A 19,743-nucleotide genomic window follows, 5' to 3' on the forward strand; every position below is an offset into this window, starting at 1 on the left:
GAATGTTTTATACCCATATCGAATACCAAATACCTAATTTCAGTCATTTCGATTGAATAATGAGTCTAAAACCTTTAAAATACCAAAAATCGGGTGGTACCGTTCTATGAAGGATATATCAGAACGTGGACCTGCACTGATAAATTTCTGGGGGAGAGTTTTGTAGCTCCAACGAAGACTTAATACCAAATTTTAACAGTTCTGGTATGATAATATGGTTCAAACCTTCAAAATCCCGAAAACGGGAGTTACCATGGAGTTACCATATATTGGGTCTCCGACGAATATTTCGATGTGTTACAAACGGAATGACAAAGCTCATTATACCATATATACGATTTTGCAACAGCCTTTGTTGTTGTTTTTTACTGAATACAATTTTTTTAATATTTTCCTTAAAAAAATAATAAAAAAGTACCTTTTCAAAGAAAAAAGTACCATTTTGGTACTTTTTGAAAATTTAAATCTTCCATCCCTGGGCTAAACTGTGTTATTGTGCCTTGATATCATATCATTGTTTGGTATCAATTCGAAGTGATTATCACAAGTTTCAACGCCTTAGCAAAAATTTTATTCGGCTCAGTACTCATGTAATGAGATACTGAGACTTGAACGTTTGTTTAAGAGAGTTTTTTTCGGGTAGGAATAATAAAATGAAAAGGTCAAAATAACAAATTATATCCGTGAAAATTAAGTGGATTTTAACAAAATGAAGGCAAAAATGTCAACCAATTGAATAAAAAGTGAAGTTTTAATCGAAAATATGCCAGTTGTGGCGTAACTTAAGTTACAAATTTTGTACATGCTCCGCCTACATATAGTAATTGAGATGTCTATACTATTTCATTGAATGAATCGATAAAGGATAAGTTGATATAAATATTCTTCTGTGAGACACTAAATTCTCACATAAAAATATATCCACAATCAAAAATCATTTGAACCGGGGGCAAGATGATAGTATTATGTTCCAGATTGATCGTGAATTCATTAATACTTGCCGTAACTCTTCAGTTATTACAACCGTGTAAGTACATAAACCATCAATGGGAAATTCAATTCCACAATTGCAAGACCCTTCTTAATAGAACATAGTATTTTTTTCAAAAGTTGGGCATATTCATTACAAGCGTATCTTAGTAAAACATTAAATTTGAAGTCTATTGTAACGTTTTGTAATGTAATGTAATGTTATGGACAATACTTCGATTTATTTGTTTGCAAACATAGGCGAAGTAGGAAAATAGGATAATATAAAATACATTTTTATAGCTAACAACCCACATTCCTAAATTTATTACATACACATGTTGATGAATAGAAAAGAAAATAGAAGTTTAATGTTAGGACTGGATAGATCCGAAATTTTTATTGCAGGTACGTCTTACGATGCTGATTACTAGACATCGGATTTTTGCATGTTTTTTTTATTTCTTATCCGATTGGACTCAATTTTTGGATCTAGGCGTTTTGAGGGTAAATTTTTCGATATTTGGGGTCATATCAAAAATATGCAAAAAATATGCAGTATATGCAAAGAATATGCAAGATATGCGAAAAATTTACAATTAAAGTTGGAAAAAATTATCAAAAAACTTTAGAGTGTCATAAATTAAGGCTGTTGCCCATTTAACGTCGATTTTTTTAGCAGATAATTATGTTATTGATACCTCTTACGACAGTGTGTTGTAGGTTATACGGTATTGTAATACTATTTTTTATTGTTAAACTATGCAAAAATATAAAATTTGATAAAATATCAATCATTTTATGAAAATTCTATATTTTCTCTGTCTTAAGTTGTAGCTTTAGGCTGCTTTTAACTCAAAGTTAAGAAATCGATGTCGGATTTTTTAGGCGGGGGTGCCGCCTAAGCTGTTTACTTAGATTAGATTTTAGATAGATTTAAGATTAAGATTGCTAATTGAGCACAATTGGAATAAGTTAACACGTTGTACTGAAATCTCGTCTCCCGTACTATGCATTAAATTAAAGGCCATTCTGTTCATTTTACGATCAAAAACAAAATGCGTAAGTATTACTGAATTCGAGATAGAAAGCCAGTGTCCCGATTAACGTGACTACGTACGCCTTATGGCGAAAATGTAGCCTATCTGGGTACTGCCGTCTACTTGGAGAACGTATTCTTTTAGATGTTCGTCCTTTGTAATTAATTGGTTGTAATCTGTGGTGAGCTCGACTCGGATTTAATGTTACATTTTTAAGGAATTTCGAACAGTTGTTCTTTTGTAAGTTTGGTTCGAATATTTCCGGAAAAGTTTCCATCTTCGCTTTGTTAAGATTTTTGTCGCCATTTGACTCTTACGGTGTTTTGCACTGTCGGATCAAACAATGCCAAGCTAACAAGTTCAGGATTAAGATACCACAGGTGATTTATCATTTTGTTATTTCCTTTTTCTGATACTTGTTTGTCTATGTTTTCGTATTTCAATAGATGTTCAATGAGGTCTAGGTCTAGTTTTGATGTTAAACGCTACGTAGAATCTGAAGAACCATCTGTCCCGACAATAATCAAGCGCGGCTTCAACAAGAACTCCTAACCATGAAATTGTCATTGCTGCTGGACCCATGTAAAGTGCCCTATAGGAACGTTAGTCGTATCATTTTATCTACAGTATAAGCTCTCGGAGAGGACCCCAACAAATATAAGATCTTTGTAAGCTTTTTCCGTTTATTCCGGAGAATAAACAGTGAAAATACTCGCAACAACATCAAGGAAGAATTAAGATACCCCAAAACAAGGCTATTTGCGTGCACTGGCATGGAAAACTATTACCAGGTATTCCCAAAACCGAGCAGAAAGAACGGGTTGCTGTTCTGGTATCATCTAAAACTGGCAGTAGCTCAGGAGAAAAACAAGACCTAGCAGTGTACTAATGCCTAGAATAAGGGGGTCTTACCAGCTTGAGCAGATGTTAAGGGGTGAGTACATAAGCTGCCTCGCCTACTTACCTTGCTTGCTTCTGATAAAAGAATAAAAAAGAAAAGGGCAACCCAGTTCGAAATTTGCTCGGCCTTCTTTATTCTTTTATTTTTATTATGTCAGAAATGAAGCAGGAAAGCAAGGCAATCAGGCAAGGCAGCTTATGTACACAAGCCTTTAGGTCGAGAGCTTCTGTACCTGCGTACAGATTTATAAGAAGTATTGTTGAGATGGGTTTTTGACTGCAAGTTTGGCAGCACATCCGGACATCAACCAAATATATTCACTCCATTTTTATAAGAATAGTCTGCGAATGACTTCCCAAGAACAAGAGGTGGTAGAAACACTTTGTGTTTTCAACTTTCGAGCCTGGTTTAACGCGCCCAGAACGTTTTTTACTTTGTTTATTTATTTTGCATCAAGCGACAACATCTGAGTGCTATAAATGAGAGTGTGGCTTATTGAGTTTAAAAAACGTATAATGAACAAGATAATGTTTATATAGATATAATATAGGATGGATTGGGTAAACATAATCAATAGGTTGAAAAGGATTAGAGACAATGGATTGGGTTTAATACGAAAAAATTGTGAAAACTAAGTTCAGAAATATTTTTTAGGTCCAAAATAAGACCTAAACCGCATTGAAGATTTATTGAAATACGAAACAAATATCAGATAAAGGAAATAACAAAATGATAAATCTTCTGTGATATCTTAGTCCTGAACTTGTTGGCCTGGCATTGTTTGATCTGATAGTTCAAACCACGTTAAAGAGCAAAATGCGACAAAAATCTTAAGAACAACTGTCGAAATTCCCAGAAAAAGTCTACCAGACGTCATTACAGGGGATACTTACTTGCCGTTCAAAAGATTAAGCATTAACTCCGAATTTCTTGAAAAGGATCCTGCAACTTGACCACAGAACATCAATTAACAGGAAGGGTAAAGGATGGTAAACAACTTGAAAGTTGTGAACGACATAGCAGAGCAAGGAGTTGAGTTCATCACCAAGTAGTCATCTTTACCCAGATGGCTCCAAAATCACATTATGTCAGTCTCTTAAATAAATTTAAATATGAACAAAATGTAAAAGACATTTGTTTTCATTCCCAAAAATTGATAATATGGGAAGAAATAAAATATAATTAAAAAAATAATAAGTTACAATGTTTTATTTATAAATGCAATTAAAACTAGAAAATAAGTTTTTAATTATTTATTTGAGAGATTTCATCATTAAAAATTATTTTCTAGTTTTAAGTGCGTTTATAAATAAACTCTGTAACTTATTTTTTTTAACTATTTTTTATTTTTAGCTTTTCAGCATTTAATTTTTTTCACCACTGAGAACCTCATAAAAATATAGCCAATTTAGGCCGAAAATGTAGACAAAAACTTTAAAATACCTGAAATCGTGTTGTACCGTTATATAGGGGCTATATCAAAACCTTATCCTGTTTGTACCATTGGGAATCACAAATGCCAAGTTATAGCCAATTCGGCCTAAAAATTAAAACAGAAACCTTAAAATACTTTAAATCGGGTCGTACCTTTATATGGGGGCTCTAAGAAAAAATGGACCCATATTGGTTTTGGTTTCATATTCATGTATTGTCATCCAAGTCTGAAAAGTGTGCAAAGTTTTAGTTCGATTGGTCAACTACAACTGTGTGGAAAATAAGTTACTAGATTTGAACTAATCAGATGCCAAAGCAAGTTAAATAAAACACTGTAAAAATGTTTTTTTTTCGTTTTTGTTTTTTTTTCAAATAGCCAAAAAATCGAGATTTTCATAATTACGAGGCCCCAGTGGTATGTGTTAACATATTCCAATTGTGCTCAAACTTTAACAATCTTAAAATCTAACCACACTAAACCGTTTAGGGGAGTGCCGCATAAAAAAATCCGACATCGATGTTTTCCCTTTGAGTTAAAACCAGACTAATGCAACAAATTAAGACAAAGAAAGTATTGAATTTTACATAAAATATTTGACAATTTAACAAATTTTATATTTCCTTATAGGTTAATAATAAAAAATATGGTCTTACAATATACATATAACCATATTTTTATATCAACACAGTGGTAAGGGGTCTCAATAGCATAATAATATGTGTGTGAAGATAAATTGGATTTCAAATTGAAAAATTTAAATTTAGCAAAGACATGAACCAACAACAGAGTACTGTACAGATCACTTCTAGGGCCAAATTTAAATTTGAATTTAATTACAAAATTTAATTTAAGAATGAACATTTTTATAATATTTGAACAATATTTAACTGAATTAAAGGAAACTGTAAATGTTTAATTAGCATACAATTTTATTATATTAATGAGGTTTGTTTAAACGTTCAAATAATTATTTACGTGTCAAAAAAAATTGGAAAAAATTATTTTATATACCCACTACGAAAGCTGGTAAAGGGTAATTACTTTGGGGCCCCCACTTAATAACGGTGAGGGGTTCGTCAACGGAATATTTTTTTCTGGATAGGGCATCGAATGAACATCAAGCCCATGTCTTTCAATAGATTCTAAATATATTCAGATTTTGGAAAAAATTTTTTTTATATATTCCCACTACGAAAGTTGCTAAAGGGAAATTACTGTGGGGCCCCCCACTAAATAATGTGGAGGGGTTCGTCCACGGAATATTTTTTTCTGGATAGGGCATCGAATGTACATCAAGCCCATGTCTTTTAATAGATTCTAAATATATTCAGATTTTGGAAAAAAAAATATTTTATATATTCCCACTACGAAAGCTGCTAAAGGGAAATTACTGTGGGGCCCCCACTAAATAATGGGGAGGGGTTTATTGGAGTTATAATTCAATTGTATTGCACAGCAACATGTATGTTTCACACACTTTGTATTTTGGCCTTAGAAGGCATTAATGTATCTAGTAGGCATTGAAATATGAATTTGTCAATTTTCCTAACTTGTATGTATGCATTGAAAATATTTATTCAGTCAATAAAAACGATTCAAACTAATAGGTTATGGGCACCAGCCTTTGAATTTTTTGTGAATATTGTGACATATTGAAATTGTGAAAAACTAATTTTGCTGAAAATGAATTCCATGTACCAAATTGAAAAGCTTGATGAAGGCAATTATGAAAGCTGGCGTATCCAAATGAAAAGTGTGCTTATTCATTGCGGACAATGGGGAATTATCAGCGGGAATACGAAAATTGATCCATCGAAGAATGGTGCGGTGACATCAAAATTAATGGAAGAAGACCATAATGCGCTTGCAACAATTTATCTCAGTGTGAAACCATCTCAACTGAATGTTATCAAGAATTGCAAAACATCATTGGAGGCGTGGGTAAAGCTGGAAGCAGTCCACAAACCTCAAGGGCCAATGCAGAAAGTGGCATTATACAAAAAGATGTTTGTCTTGAAAATGAACGATAATGGTAAGATGTCGCAACACGTGAATGAATTTGTGGAAATATCGGAGAAGCTAGCCGAAATTGGGATACAGATTCAGGAGGAGTTGTTGTCCATTATTTTATTGACGAGCCTTCCCAGAAAATAAGATAATTTCGTGCTGGCTTTAGAAACACGAGACAAGTTGCCGAGTTTTTCAACGCTAAAGCAGAAACTGCTGGAAGAAGCCGAGAGAAAAAGCCAGTTGGAAAAGGATGAATTGCCAGAACAACAAGTTTTTGCTGCAAAATCGAATAGACATCGAGAAAAGGGTGATGAAGCTTCCGGATATAAACCAAAGAACAAAGTGCAAGGTAAGGGTGAGAAGAAGAAGCAAATGTTTTTCATGTGGACAAATTGGGCATTATGCTAATAAGTGCGAAGCAAATCAGAACAAGAATAAACATCAGTCATTCACGATGATAGCTGTTGCAGAAGCAGGTAAGCTGAATAAATCGCTGTGGTATTTGGACAGTGGGGCAACTGCACACATGTGCAATGACAGAAGATTATTTAACAAATTCGAGGAATTTTTTAAGAGCTGTAGGCAGAGGAGAATTTTTGGTAAAAACTGAACATTGTGAAATTAAATTGCAAAATGTGTTGTATTCTCCAGAGCTACAAGCAAATTTTATTTCCATTAGCAAGGCGGCGAACCAGGGACTGAAAGCCACATTTACCAAGTCGAGTGCTGTCATTACAACGAAATCTAATGAAATTATATTGAAAGCGTTAAAAATCGATGACATGTTTGTGCTAGAAAATCGCCAAGAAAAGGTATTTGTGATGACAGAAAATCTATGGCATAATCGGTACGGTCATTTAAACCACAGAAGTTTGGATGAACTCAATTCCGAGGAAATGGTAAGAGGAATGAAAATCGACCAGAAATCAAATGATACTACGTGTAAAAGTTGTATGCTTGGAAAAGTCCATACACTACCGTTCCCGAAACAGTCTGAAACTTCAGCAAATGAAATATTGGAAGTAATACATAGTGATGTTTGCGGGCCGATCCAAGTTCCATCCGTGGTGGTTCCAAATTTTTCTTAACTTTCATAGATGATAAATCACGCAGAATGTTTATATATTTTTTGAAGTCAAAGGATGAAGTTTTAGCAAAATTTAAAGAATTCCGAAGTCTCGTAGAGAATCAGACTGGTAAGAAGATTAAGGTACTTTGCAGTGACAATGGTGGCGAATATATCAACAGAGAATTTGACAAATATCTGAAGAATAATGGAATCAAAAGGCAGTTAACAGTTCCGTATAGTCCTCAGCAGAACCGGGTGGCGGAACGTGCTAATAGAACTCTGGAAGAAATGGCAAGAACCATGAGGTGTGAGTGAAAGCTTCTGAAAGAGAAGACACCTTACGAAATATGGCATGGCAAGAAACCCAATGTAAGTCATTTACGAACTTTCGGTTCTTATTGTGTAGCATTGAACAAAACCCATAAAATCAAGTTCGACAAGAGCAGAGATTATCAATGAGTTACTTGTCCCCGTAAGCCAATTGTGCACGCACAAGTTTTTTGGGCCTTTTGCTTTTTTAATACGTGTGTTTTCTTGCACTCTGTATTTTTTCCACCACCACCAAAAATACTTGCGACGCATCAAGACCGTTGCTTGTGCGTAATAAGTAAAACAAGTGTTCATCATATTTTGCACTGTTACAAAACTCGCAATCCTAGATAGTTTGCCAAGTGACTTATCAAGTGGAAGCACACACACAACATTACAAAAAATAAACATTTCTAATTTTATTTTTTGTTGTTTCGTTTGTGTGTGATTTTCTTTATTTGCTTGGAATGTTATGTGTCCTTTCGAATGCTCTTCTAACCTTTGAAAATCAGTGTTAGAAAATTATTTTTGCTCTCACTCTCTCGGAGAACATAAGACAAACGGTTGAATTACAAGGGTTGAAAACAACACTTGATGTGCGATGAGCAAGAAAAGTAAAACAGAAAATGTAATTGCGTATTTAAAACTACTTGGCAAAGCATACGCAAGTGTCAAAAAATATCAATTTTTAAATAACTTATTTTTTGAGTGGCTAGCCACACTCGTACATATTTTGAGAATGGCAAGCAACACTTGCATTTATTTTTTAGAGTAGCAAGCCGCACATACGCTTGTTTTTTTGCATGTGGCTTATGAGTGTCAAAATCAGCTACTTACGCAGTTCTCTGGACAAGAGAGAGGGGAGGAGTACATAATGGTAGGCTATGCCTTAGTCTCAAAAGCATATCGTCTATACAATAAAGAGCAAAGAAAGGTAATTGAAAGAAGAGGTGTAATTTTCGACGAGAATAAATTCCAGGTATATGACAAGGAAATGCCCAAAGAAGATTGTCTTACAATATATTTGCAACTAGGGTGTCCAAAACCGAAACCGGATAACCGGTTACCCGGTTTTGAGTTTGAAAACCGAAACCGGTTTTGGCCAAAAACGTCATTTTCGGTTAACCGAAAACCCGGTTATTTATGCTCATACGTTTTGGCCGCCGAAGTTTCCGATGCTGTATAATATTCACAATGATATAAGCCTTCGTAGGCGAACTCTATGCATAACATGGAATTTTGAAATTAAATGATCGCTTAAAAATAAGTAAGTAAATCCAAACTACAACAAAAGAAAACTTATAATATTGGGGGTTAGAGCACAATTTATGTCTTAATTTTGCTGTACCTACTTCGAGGTGGAATGTCAATTAACAAGGATATTATAAGATAATTATAGAATAACGAAATCGTTATACTTTTTACTCCTTGAAGCACATTTTTAATCAAATATTTATCAATTATTAGCAATTTTGTACCTATTTAAGAAAACCGGTTTAAACCGGTTAACAGGTTTTGAAAATTTTTGAAACCCCAAAACCGGTTTTTGAAGAAATGTAAAATTTCGGTTAACCGGAAACCGTTTTGTTTGGAAAACCCGGTTTTTTGGACACCCTATTTGCAACAAAATGAACAGTCACCAAATCAGCTTCAACCAAATGAAAATGATGATAGTCAAATTGAAAGTATCGATGAAACGTTGACAGGAGCCATCGAGTACGGAAGTAATGACGAAGCTTTTGGTACAGCAAATGAAGATTCAAGTTCCGATAGTCAGGAGGATGTGACAAGAATTGGGCCTGGAAGACCAAGAATAATATGAACAGGGCAGCCTGGAAGACCCAAAAAGGTATACAATGTATTGAATCGCATGACTACGGAAAATATACCTCAAACAGTTGAAGAAGCTATGGAAAGTGAAGATTCCGAGCGATGGCTTAATGCTATGAAAACAGAATTTACATCTTTGGAAAAGAACAAGACCTGGGAAGAGGTTGTATTGCCGCCGAAATGTAAAACCATTGGTTGTAAATGGGTGTTCGCGTTAAATCGAAACAAGCACGGGCCCCAAAGTAATTTCCCTTTAGCAGCTTTCGTAGTGGGTTATATATAAAATAATTTTTTTTTCAAAAATCTGAATATATTTAGAATCTATTGAAAGACATGGGCTTGATGTACATTCGATGCCCTATCCAGAAAAAAAATAAATATATAAAATAATTTTTTTCCAACATCTGCATATATTTAGAATTTATTGAAATACATGGGCTTGATGGACATTCGATGCCCTATCCAGAAAAAAAATATTCCGTGGACGAACCCCTCCCCATTATTTAGTGGGGGGCCTCACAGTAATTTCCCTTTAGCAGCTTTCGTATTGGGAATATAAAAATTAATTTTTTTTTCCAAAATCTGAATATATTTAGAATCTATTGAAAGACATGGGCTTGATGTACATTCGATGCCCTATCCAGAAAAAAATATTCCGTGGACGAACCCCTCCCCATTATTTAGTGGGGGCCCCACAGTAATTTCCCTTTAGCAGCTTTCGTAGTGGGAATATATAAAATAATTTTTTCCAAAATCTGAATATATTTAGAATCTATTGAAAGACATGGGCTTGATGGACGTTCGATTTATTTAGTGGGGGGCCCCAAAGTAATTACCCTTTGGCAGCTTTCGTAGGGGGTATATAAAATAATTTTTTCCAAAATTTGAATATATTTAGAATTTATTGAAATACATGGGCTTGATGCCCTTCCAGAAAAAAATATTCCGTGGACGAACCCCTCCCCATTATTTAGTGGGGGGCCCACAGTAATTTCCCTATAGCAGCTTTCGTATTGGGAATATATAAAATAATTTTTTTCCAAAATCTGAATATATTTAGAATCTATTGAAAGACATGGGCTTGATGTACATTCGATGCCCTATCCAGAATAAAATATTCCGTGGACGAACCCTATCCAGAAAAAAATATTCCGTGGACGAACCCCTCCCCATTATTTAGTGGGGGCCCCACAGTAATTTCACTTTAGCAGCTTTCGTAGTGGGAATATATAAAATAATTTTTTTCGAAAATCTGAATATATTTAGAATCTATTGAAAGACATGGGCTTGATGGACGTTCGATGTCCTATCCAGAAAAAAATATTCCGTGGACGAACCCCTCCCTATTATTTAGTGGGGGGCCCATAGTAATTTCCCTTTAGCAGCTTTCGTATTGGGAATATATAAAATATTTTTTTCCAAAATCTGAATATATTTAGAATCTATTGAAAGACATGGGCTTAATGTACATTCGATGCCCTATCCAGAATAAAATATTCCGTGGACGAACCCTATTCAGAAAAAAATATTCCGTGGACGAACCCCTCCCCATTATTTAGTGGGGGCCCCACAGTAATTTCACTTTAGCAGCTTTCGTAGTGGGAATATATAAAATAATTTTTTTCCAAAATCTGAATATATTTAGAAAGTATTGAAAGACATGGGCTTGATGGACGTTCGATTTATTTAGTGGGGGCCCCAAAGTAATTACCCTTTGGCAGCTTTCGTAGGGGGTATATAAAATAATTTTTTCCAAAATTTGAATATATTTAGAATTTATTGAAATACATGGGCTTGATGGACATTCGATGCCCTATCCAGAAAAAAATATTCCGTGGACGAACCCCTCCCCATTATTTAGTGGGGGGCCCACAGTAAATTCCCTATAGCAGCTTTCGTATTGGGAATATATAAAATAATTTTTTTCCAAAATCTGAATATACAGTGCTGGACATATCAATGGAAACTTTTTTCAGAAAACTAAATATAATAATTTTTGACTATGTACATATTTTCCTTAGTCAAATATACCTGCATATTTAATTTTATGCGAACATATACAGGTATGTGTAGCTAAGGAATAAATTAATTTAGTCAACAATTATTATATATAATTTTTTGAAAAAAGTTTCCATTGATATGTCCAGCACTGTATTTAGAATCTATTGAAAGACATGGGCTTGATGTACATTCGATGCCCTATCCAGAATAAAATATTCCGTGGACGAACCCTATCCAGAAAAAAAATATTCCGTGGACGAACCCCTCCCCATTATTTAGTGGGGGCCCCACAGTAATTTCACTTTAGCAGCTTTCGTAGTGGGAATATATAAAATAATTTTTTTCGAAAATCTGAATATATTTAGAATCTATTGAAAGACATGGGCTTGATGGACGTTCGATGTCCTATCCAGAAAAAAATATTCCGTGGACGAACCCCTCCCTATTATTTATTTAATTTTTAATTTAATTTATTTATTTCAAGATTGGTAACCAAGCCAAAAAGGCCGTATATGTTACAAAAACAAACTTAACACAAACTACACTCAAATCTTATATTAGAACTTAAATCTAATAAATACATAATAATGCAAAAAAAAATATATATATTTTCCTAAAAAAAGACACACGAAAATGCTGACTACTCATAAAAAAAGAATACAAACATTACAATTTTCATAACATAATATTACAAATTACATCATATTACAAATTTTAACAAAAATAAATTAATTATTAAAGAAAATACAAAATGGACCAAAAGAAAAACAGTATTTCATTAACCCAGCTATGCAAAGTAGATATAACGAACACAAAATAAAACGATCTCATTCAGACATCATGAGACTGAGCATATATATACAATTTCCGTTTGAAGGAACACAGAGAACAGTCAAACCCTTTAAGAGAAGGTGGCAATTTATTAAATGTACGGGCAATTCTTACTAAGAATGATTTCTCTAAAAGTGGTGTAATTCTTGGTAAAATAATTTGAACATTTCTCCACGATCTTCCAAATGAAAACAATTCAACGATGCACAACGGAATCTTCAATTTGATTATCTTATAAAAAAACAGAAAACTTCTAATGTTAACAAAATTCTTAAAACTACAACCAAGAAAAGTTTCGACATAAGACGAAACATGCTGTCGCCAACCAATAGAATAAACGTATCGCATGACTCTATTCAACAACAAACGTAATGTACGGAGAACATAACCACAAGTACCACTACACACCTCAAGGCCATACAAAAAAATAGGCATAATCAGCGCATGTACCACACGCACTTTAATAGTACGAGGCAAGACAACATCCAACGTGTATAACTTTCGTAACACAAAGTTTACCTTGGACACAACAGAATTCACATGCGCCTCAAAACTTAAATTATTATCAACAATAACACCCAGACAATTAATCTTATTAACAACATCTATAACCTCATTATAGATGGAAATAGAAATTGATCCTTCAGGAATATTGCCAAAATACATTGCCTTTGTTTTATTTGTATTGACACTCAGGCCACTCACAGACAACCAGTCAACCAACATACTAACAGTAAAGTTAATAGTGTTTTGTAGAACATCCAAAAAAACGAAATCTCCAAGAAATAACAATTGCACATCATCAGCGAATGCAAAAGACAAACAACTACGACTGGCAATACAACTAAACAAGTCATTAATGTACATAATGAATAAAAGCGGACCCAGGACAGAACCTTGCGGTACACCACTACTCACAGATAAAACACTAGACCTAAAATCATTACTACTAACATATTGTTTCCTACCACAAAGATATGAGTACAAAAGTCTACAAGCAGAAGACGAGAATTTGAAATTGTTAAAAAGCTTTTCAGTCAGGATGGCGTGGTTAATTCTGTCGAAGGCTTTTACAAGGTCTAGCGACAAAAGAACACAACAACCACCATCACTGACTTTTTTCCTTACATTTTCAGTTAGGCCAACAAGTAATGAAGTGGTGCTGCGACTGCAACGAAAGCCAAACTGACTCTCGTGCAAAAGAGAGGAATCATCCAAGTACGCAACCATTTGTTTTTTCATTACATTCTCGACCAACTTCGACAAAATCGGCATGATCGATATTGGCCTCAAGTCAGCAGAACTGCTACTCTTTGGAATCGGCACAATCTTTGCCACCTTCCAATCTGCAGGAAACAACGAAGTAGTAAGAACAGTATTAACAATAGTGGGGGGCCCATAGTAATTTCCCTTTAGCAGCTTTCGTATTGGGAATATATAAAATAATTTTTTTCCAAAATCTGAATATATTTAGAATCTATTGAAAGACATGGGCTTGATGTACATTCGATGCCCTATCCAGAATAAAATATTCCGTGGACGAACCCTATCCAGAAAAAAATATTCCGTGGACGAACCCCTCCCCATTATTTAGTGGGGGCCCCACAGTAATTTCACTTTAGCAGCTTTCGTAGTGGGAATATATAAAATAATTTTTTTTCCAAAATCTGAATATATTTAGAAAGTATTGAAATACATGGGCCTGATGGACGTTCGATGCCCTATCCAGAAAAAAATATTCCGTGGACGAACCTCTCCCCATTATTTAGTGGGGGGGGGGGGGGGGGGGCACAGTAATTTCCCTTTAGCAGCTTTCGTAGTGGGAATATATAAAATAATTTTTTTCCAAAATCTTAATATATTTAGAATCTATTGAAAGGCATGGGCTTGATGTACATTCGATGCCCTATCCAGAAAAAAATATTCCGTGGACGACCCCTCCCCATTATTTAGTGGGGGCCCCACAGTAATTTCCTTTAGCAGCTTTCGTATTGGGAATATATAAAATAATTTTTTTCCAAAATCTGAATATATTTAGAATCTATTGAAAGACATGGGCTTAATGTACATTCGATGCCCTATCCAGAATAAAATATTCCGTGGACGAACCCTATCCAGAAAAAAATATTCCGTGGACGAACCCCTCCCCATTATTTAGTGGGGGCCCCACAGTAATTTCACTTTAGCAGCTTTCGTAGTGGGAATATATAAATTAGCAGCTTTCGTATTGGGAATATATAAAATAATTTTTTTTCCAAAATCTGAATATATTTAGAATCTATTGAAAGACATGGGCTTGATGTACATTCGATGCCCTATCCAGAAAAAAATATTCCGTTGACGAACCCCTCCCCATTATTAAGTGGGGGCCCCAAAGTAATTACCCTTTACCAGTTTCGTAGTATATAAAATAATTTTTTCCAATTTTTTTGACACGTGTATAATTATTTGAACGTTTAAACAAACCTCATTAATATAATAAAATTGTATGCTAATTAAATATTTACATTTTCCTTTAATTCAGTTAGAAGTGATCTGTACAGTACGCTGTTGTTGGTTCGTGTCTTTGCTAAAATTAAATTTTCCAATTTGAAATCCAATTTATCTTCACACACATTAAAGCTTCGTTCCCGTACTTTTTAATAGTAAAACTCGTAAAAGAGAGAACTGTAAATTTGTTTTCTCACACAAAAGTTTTTTGAAATAATTCGGAAACGGAAAAATGGAAAATACGTCAAAAAAAAATGGAACAAATGTCAAAGTCGGCGTATCAGCCAATCAGACGCCGGAAACCATGTTACTATTTTTTACACGCTCAAATTTATCGAGTAAAAAGTTTATAAAGAGAGCGCCATTTAGCGCCATTTTTGTTCGAAGAGAAGTGAACATTTTACAACTTTTTTGTGTACGGGAACGGGTTTTCGGGTAAAATGTGTAAAAGTCGTAAAAATTGTAAAAACTTTTTAGTTCTGGAACAAAGCTTAATTAATTATCCTAAAAAATTATTTTTTTTTTTCTTAAAAAATAAAAACTATTTTCTCGGGACGAAATGGGTTAATCCAAATCTGAACTGATTCCGATATAATTTGGCACTTTTATGTATAGACCGAATTCGTTCACACATTCCAAATTTCATCAAAATCGGATATTTATAGAGTGTTTGGTGCAGCAAATACGTGAAATCGGACGAAAATATATGAAAGCTATATCCGTAGCGATATCATTTCTTCCAAAAATAAAAGAATATAAATTTCCAAATTTTTTTTATAAAATTGAAAGTAATTCACGAACAAGAAATTCGTAAAGGAATGCAGTTGGAGTCCATATCGAAATCTGAACTGATGTTGGGAAGATGTTAGAAAAAACATTTTGTATGATGAAACAAAATCAAAATGCGGAGAGCGGTGAAGTAAACTATGTTGCTGTACAGCGATGGTGATGAATTGCAATTGTTTATATAATTTTTTTGCTGATGAATTAGTTGTAATTATTTCATGTATTCGTTTGAATTAATGAAGAGTTTTGCTTTCATGAAAATCATATTTAAATACAGCATTTTTAATTTTCCAAACAAGCATGAACATTTCATGCCAAACCATTGGTGAAAATGACATTTCAAGAATGTCTTATTTTGGAGGTCACGCTCATATAAAATTCATGACTGAAAATGATAAAAATATGACATACCACATCACTTGCGCCCATGATTAAATAGCATCCTTGGTATCGAACATATTCCTGAGCAGTAAAGATCTTTCACGACTTTCTTTGAATGGATTCAAATTCTGATGAAAAGATCGGATCTTCTACGAATATCTTCCCAGCAAAATTTGAAGGAAGGGGTTCTATGCAATGACGTGATTTCATGTCATCATTTGCATTGGTTCAAAGGAAGTCGTGAAATATCCGAAATTTCATCATCATTCATTATCATTTCCATTCAAATTTGAATTTTGCTGGGAAGATCCCATTCAAATTTGAATGGGTTCAAATGATAATGAAATTTCGGATCTTTCACGACTTCCTTTGAAACAATGCAAAAGATGACATGAAATCACGCCATCGCATAGAACCCTTCCTTAAAATTGTGCTGGGTGAGAACTCTATTTAGTTATGGGTGTTTTGTTCGGGAAATAAACATAATATTAAAGCTAATAAACTGATATAAATTTTGAGTTTTTTCGACCTTTATACATATTAATATGTTAAGTGTTTTTATTGAATCAAGCTCGAGGTCATTTTATGTTAATTATTTTTATTTATGTTCAATATTTCACAAATCATGAATTGCATCTTCAAGAATAATGGTCTACAACAAATATAACAAAAAAAAATGTATATCACAGTAGTTTAATAAGCTATAAAAAAGAAAACATACAATTCGCAATAATCACGTAAAAATAAAACAAAATGTTTACTTAAAGCTAAGGTAGCATCACTACCATCGTCCTTTAATGTAAATATTTTTTATTTATTTGACTATTGCGATCTTCTTATGTCCTTGCTCTGGTTTGATTAGCAAAGTGTAATTATAAACAATATATGTATTAATAAAATGTGTGCTGTTTAAAATTTTAATTAAATGAGACTTTTTTTTCAGACGGATGCAACGGCGTTGAAGTTCATTTCGAGTCTGCAGATAGCGGCTTCTTTTTGAAACATGCTCGGCAGCCCCCTGTTGTCCCTGAGATATCTGTAAGCCATTCATCGCCGATACCTCCTTTACGAACACGGGCAACATACGATTCTGTTTTATCCGTTGATCGTTTCACCGTAGTTCAAACTACACAAGCTGTATCTATACGAGCGAGTTATGGCCCCTTTTCTACCAAACAAACCGTTCCAGCAAGATACATTGTACCAGACGCTATAGAAAATCAACATGACTATTTGAATGTAAGTACAAATATAAGACATAGTACAAAGTCACAAGTACAAAGATTGCCGTACAGTAAATTGAGTTTTTGAGAAATAAGGGGTAGGAAAAGTATAGAAGAGCTCCTCTTTCTTCTCCGTTCTCTCCCAAAAACTCAATATACATACATTACGACAAATTTTGTACGTGTGACCAGGGCTTCGGAGTCTGAGTTGGAGTCGGAGTCTGGAGTCGGAGTCTAGCAAATTTTGCTGGAGTCGGAGCCGGAGTCGTGAAAAAAAGCTCGACTCCGACTCCGGACAACAATCTGTTCTACTTTTATCAACATTTGTCAAATCAATTTAATTTATTTAAATGATCATAGTTTAAAAAAACTCTTAAGCGCTCGGCACATACGGTGCGTTGTGCGTTGCGTTACAACAACCACATGAAAAAAGTGTAAGTGAAGCCAAGTTTTTTGAAAAACAACAATATGGCTGACGCATTAAAGTTAAACATAATTTAACTGTTTTGGGACAACGCGTGTCCCAATGTGTCACTAAACGGACTGTATGTGCCGAGAGCTTTAATCTCTATTTTGACTACAAAATGCATATCGAAAGCATTTTTGGGTCAATTGATTGAAATAGTGTTTGCATGCTCCAAATATACTTGGGGAAGATCTTTTAGAAGATTTACAGGTCATTTTAAGGAAGAATCACTGGCCTTCTCTTGTTTTTTTTAGAATTTATTTATGTCTGCTGTAAAAGAACATGATGGACTTCTATGAAAGACCTTGTAGTACTTTAAGGGAAATCTACGAAAGACCTACCACGGTGCCCCTTAACCAAATTTAAATGGAAGGAGCTTACACCTGAGAAGTTTTCTCGGATTCTGAAACTGAAACTTTTTTAATAAATAGCGGTCAAACTTCACACTTATAGGGGTTTTTTAAATTTTCATGATTTTGCTTGAAAACCGCAAGTCCTATGGAAATGTGTGTAGAGAAAATGTTGTAGCAGTGAAAATTTTCTATAAGATCGACCTGAATGATATTTTCGTAGGTTTTACCGTTTTTGAGATATGGTAGTTCAAATTGGGACAATGCACTGACTGTATCACCTCTTTATAAAACTATACCATGACTACAATTTACCAACTTAAATTTATATATCTCAAAAATGGTACAACCTAGGCAAATATTGCAAAAGTCAGTTTTGTAGAGAATTTCCACAGCTATATGATTTTCTCCAGTCCATTTTCGATTAGATTTGCCGTTCCCAAGCAAAATGGTGAAAACCTAACAATAAAAACCTAAAAATCTGACCTAACTTCTATATCTCAAAAATGGTAAAACCTACGAACAAATTATAAAGGTCAATCCTCTAGTGAATTTTTGCAGAAACAACATTTTCTTTAGCCCTATTCCGATAGGACTTACCGTTTTCAAGCAAAATCGTGAAAACATAAAAAACCCTAAAAATGTGAACCTCAAGTAACCTTAACCACGAAAGTGTATGTTAAGGAGTGTTAAAATATCGTTTATTTTCCATAACTCAAAAAATTACAAAGAGTGTTACCGGACAGTAATTATGGTAATTTGATATTTCGAGTCTCATTGGGTACATAAGTCGAATTCGGTAAATTGTAAATATACTCGTATGTTGGTGTTTAGGTAGAGAAACCTTGTAATGATACCGTCCGATTGCCGTTGCTTTGAAGGGTTTTGCTACATGTTCTGAAGTGTGAAGTATACTGAAGTGCTTGTTACTTTGTATTCCGTATTGTCAACGAAAAAAAAGAACAATATAGGTCTATGTTTTGGTATCCTCCCAATGTAATGTATCTTTAAAGTTCAAAATGAAATGACTGTAATTTAAGTTGTGAATTTTATTTTATCTATTTTCGGAGTCGACTCCGGAGTTGGAGTCGGAGTCGAGAAAAAAATTGGACTGGAGTCGGAGTCGGAGTCTGACCAAAAATGGCTCGACTCCGAAGCCCTGCGTGTGACTTCGGACATAGTATTCATATCTTTAAAACAATTGATGCTCACTTGAGCTACACAATTATCAATTTACTACTGCTAAATTGTTGCCGATGAAACCTTGTACACGTGTGTGATTGACTAGCGTGTGGCATCCCTTCAATCTATATATCAGACAAAACACATTTTCCTCCAAATACTCAATTTTTTAATTATCTCACAAAATAGTTAATAGTAGTTAATATTTGGTTCTGGCAAACTTCACCGCTATGCGAAACAACGCAAATCAAAACACATGTTTAAAAAAAAATCAAGCTAATGTGGTTTTAAATATTCCTTGATCAGTTTACTCTCAACACTTTTTGTGAACGGTCTACTATTCTAAACAAGAGCGCACAGTAAACTTTCTCAACAACAACAATCGTTATTTTTTTTCGTAATTTTTTTCTCGTATACAAAAGAACTCATAAGTAATATCTGCTAGTGTTTTAACATGGCTTCCTCCTCTT

At 34.2% G+C, this 19,743-nt stretch overlaps 1 protein-coding gene across 1 annotated transcript in view; it reads left to right on the forward strand.

Moving 5' to 3' along the window:
* Positions 1-513: 513 nt before the first annotated feature.
* Positions 514-19,743, forward strand: part of dtn (transmembrane protein 132C dtn) — a 444,998-nt gene continuing 425,768 nt past the window's right edge. The window contains exons 1-2 of the mRNA XM_073979456.1: positions 514-1,027; positions 16,996-17,291. Coding sequence (XP_073835557.1) covers positions 955-1,027; positions 16,996-17,291 — 369 coding nt within the window. The 5' untranslated portion in view covers positions 514-954. The remainder of the gene's footprint in view (positions 1,028-16,995; positions 17,292-19,743) is intronic.

This window comes from Musca autumnalis, unplaced genomic scaffold (genome assembly GCF_047663935.1).
Source record: "Musca autumnalis isolate F117 unplaced genomic scaffold, ASM4766393v1 scaffold_3, whole genome shotgun sequence".
NCBI lineage: Eukaryota > Metazoa > Arthropoda > Insecta > Diptera > Muscidae > Musca > Musca autumnalis.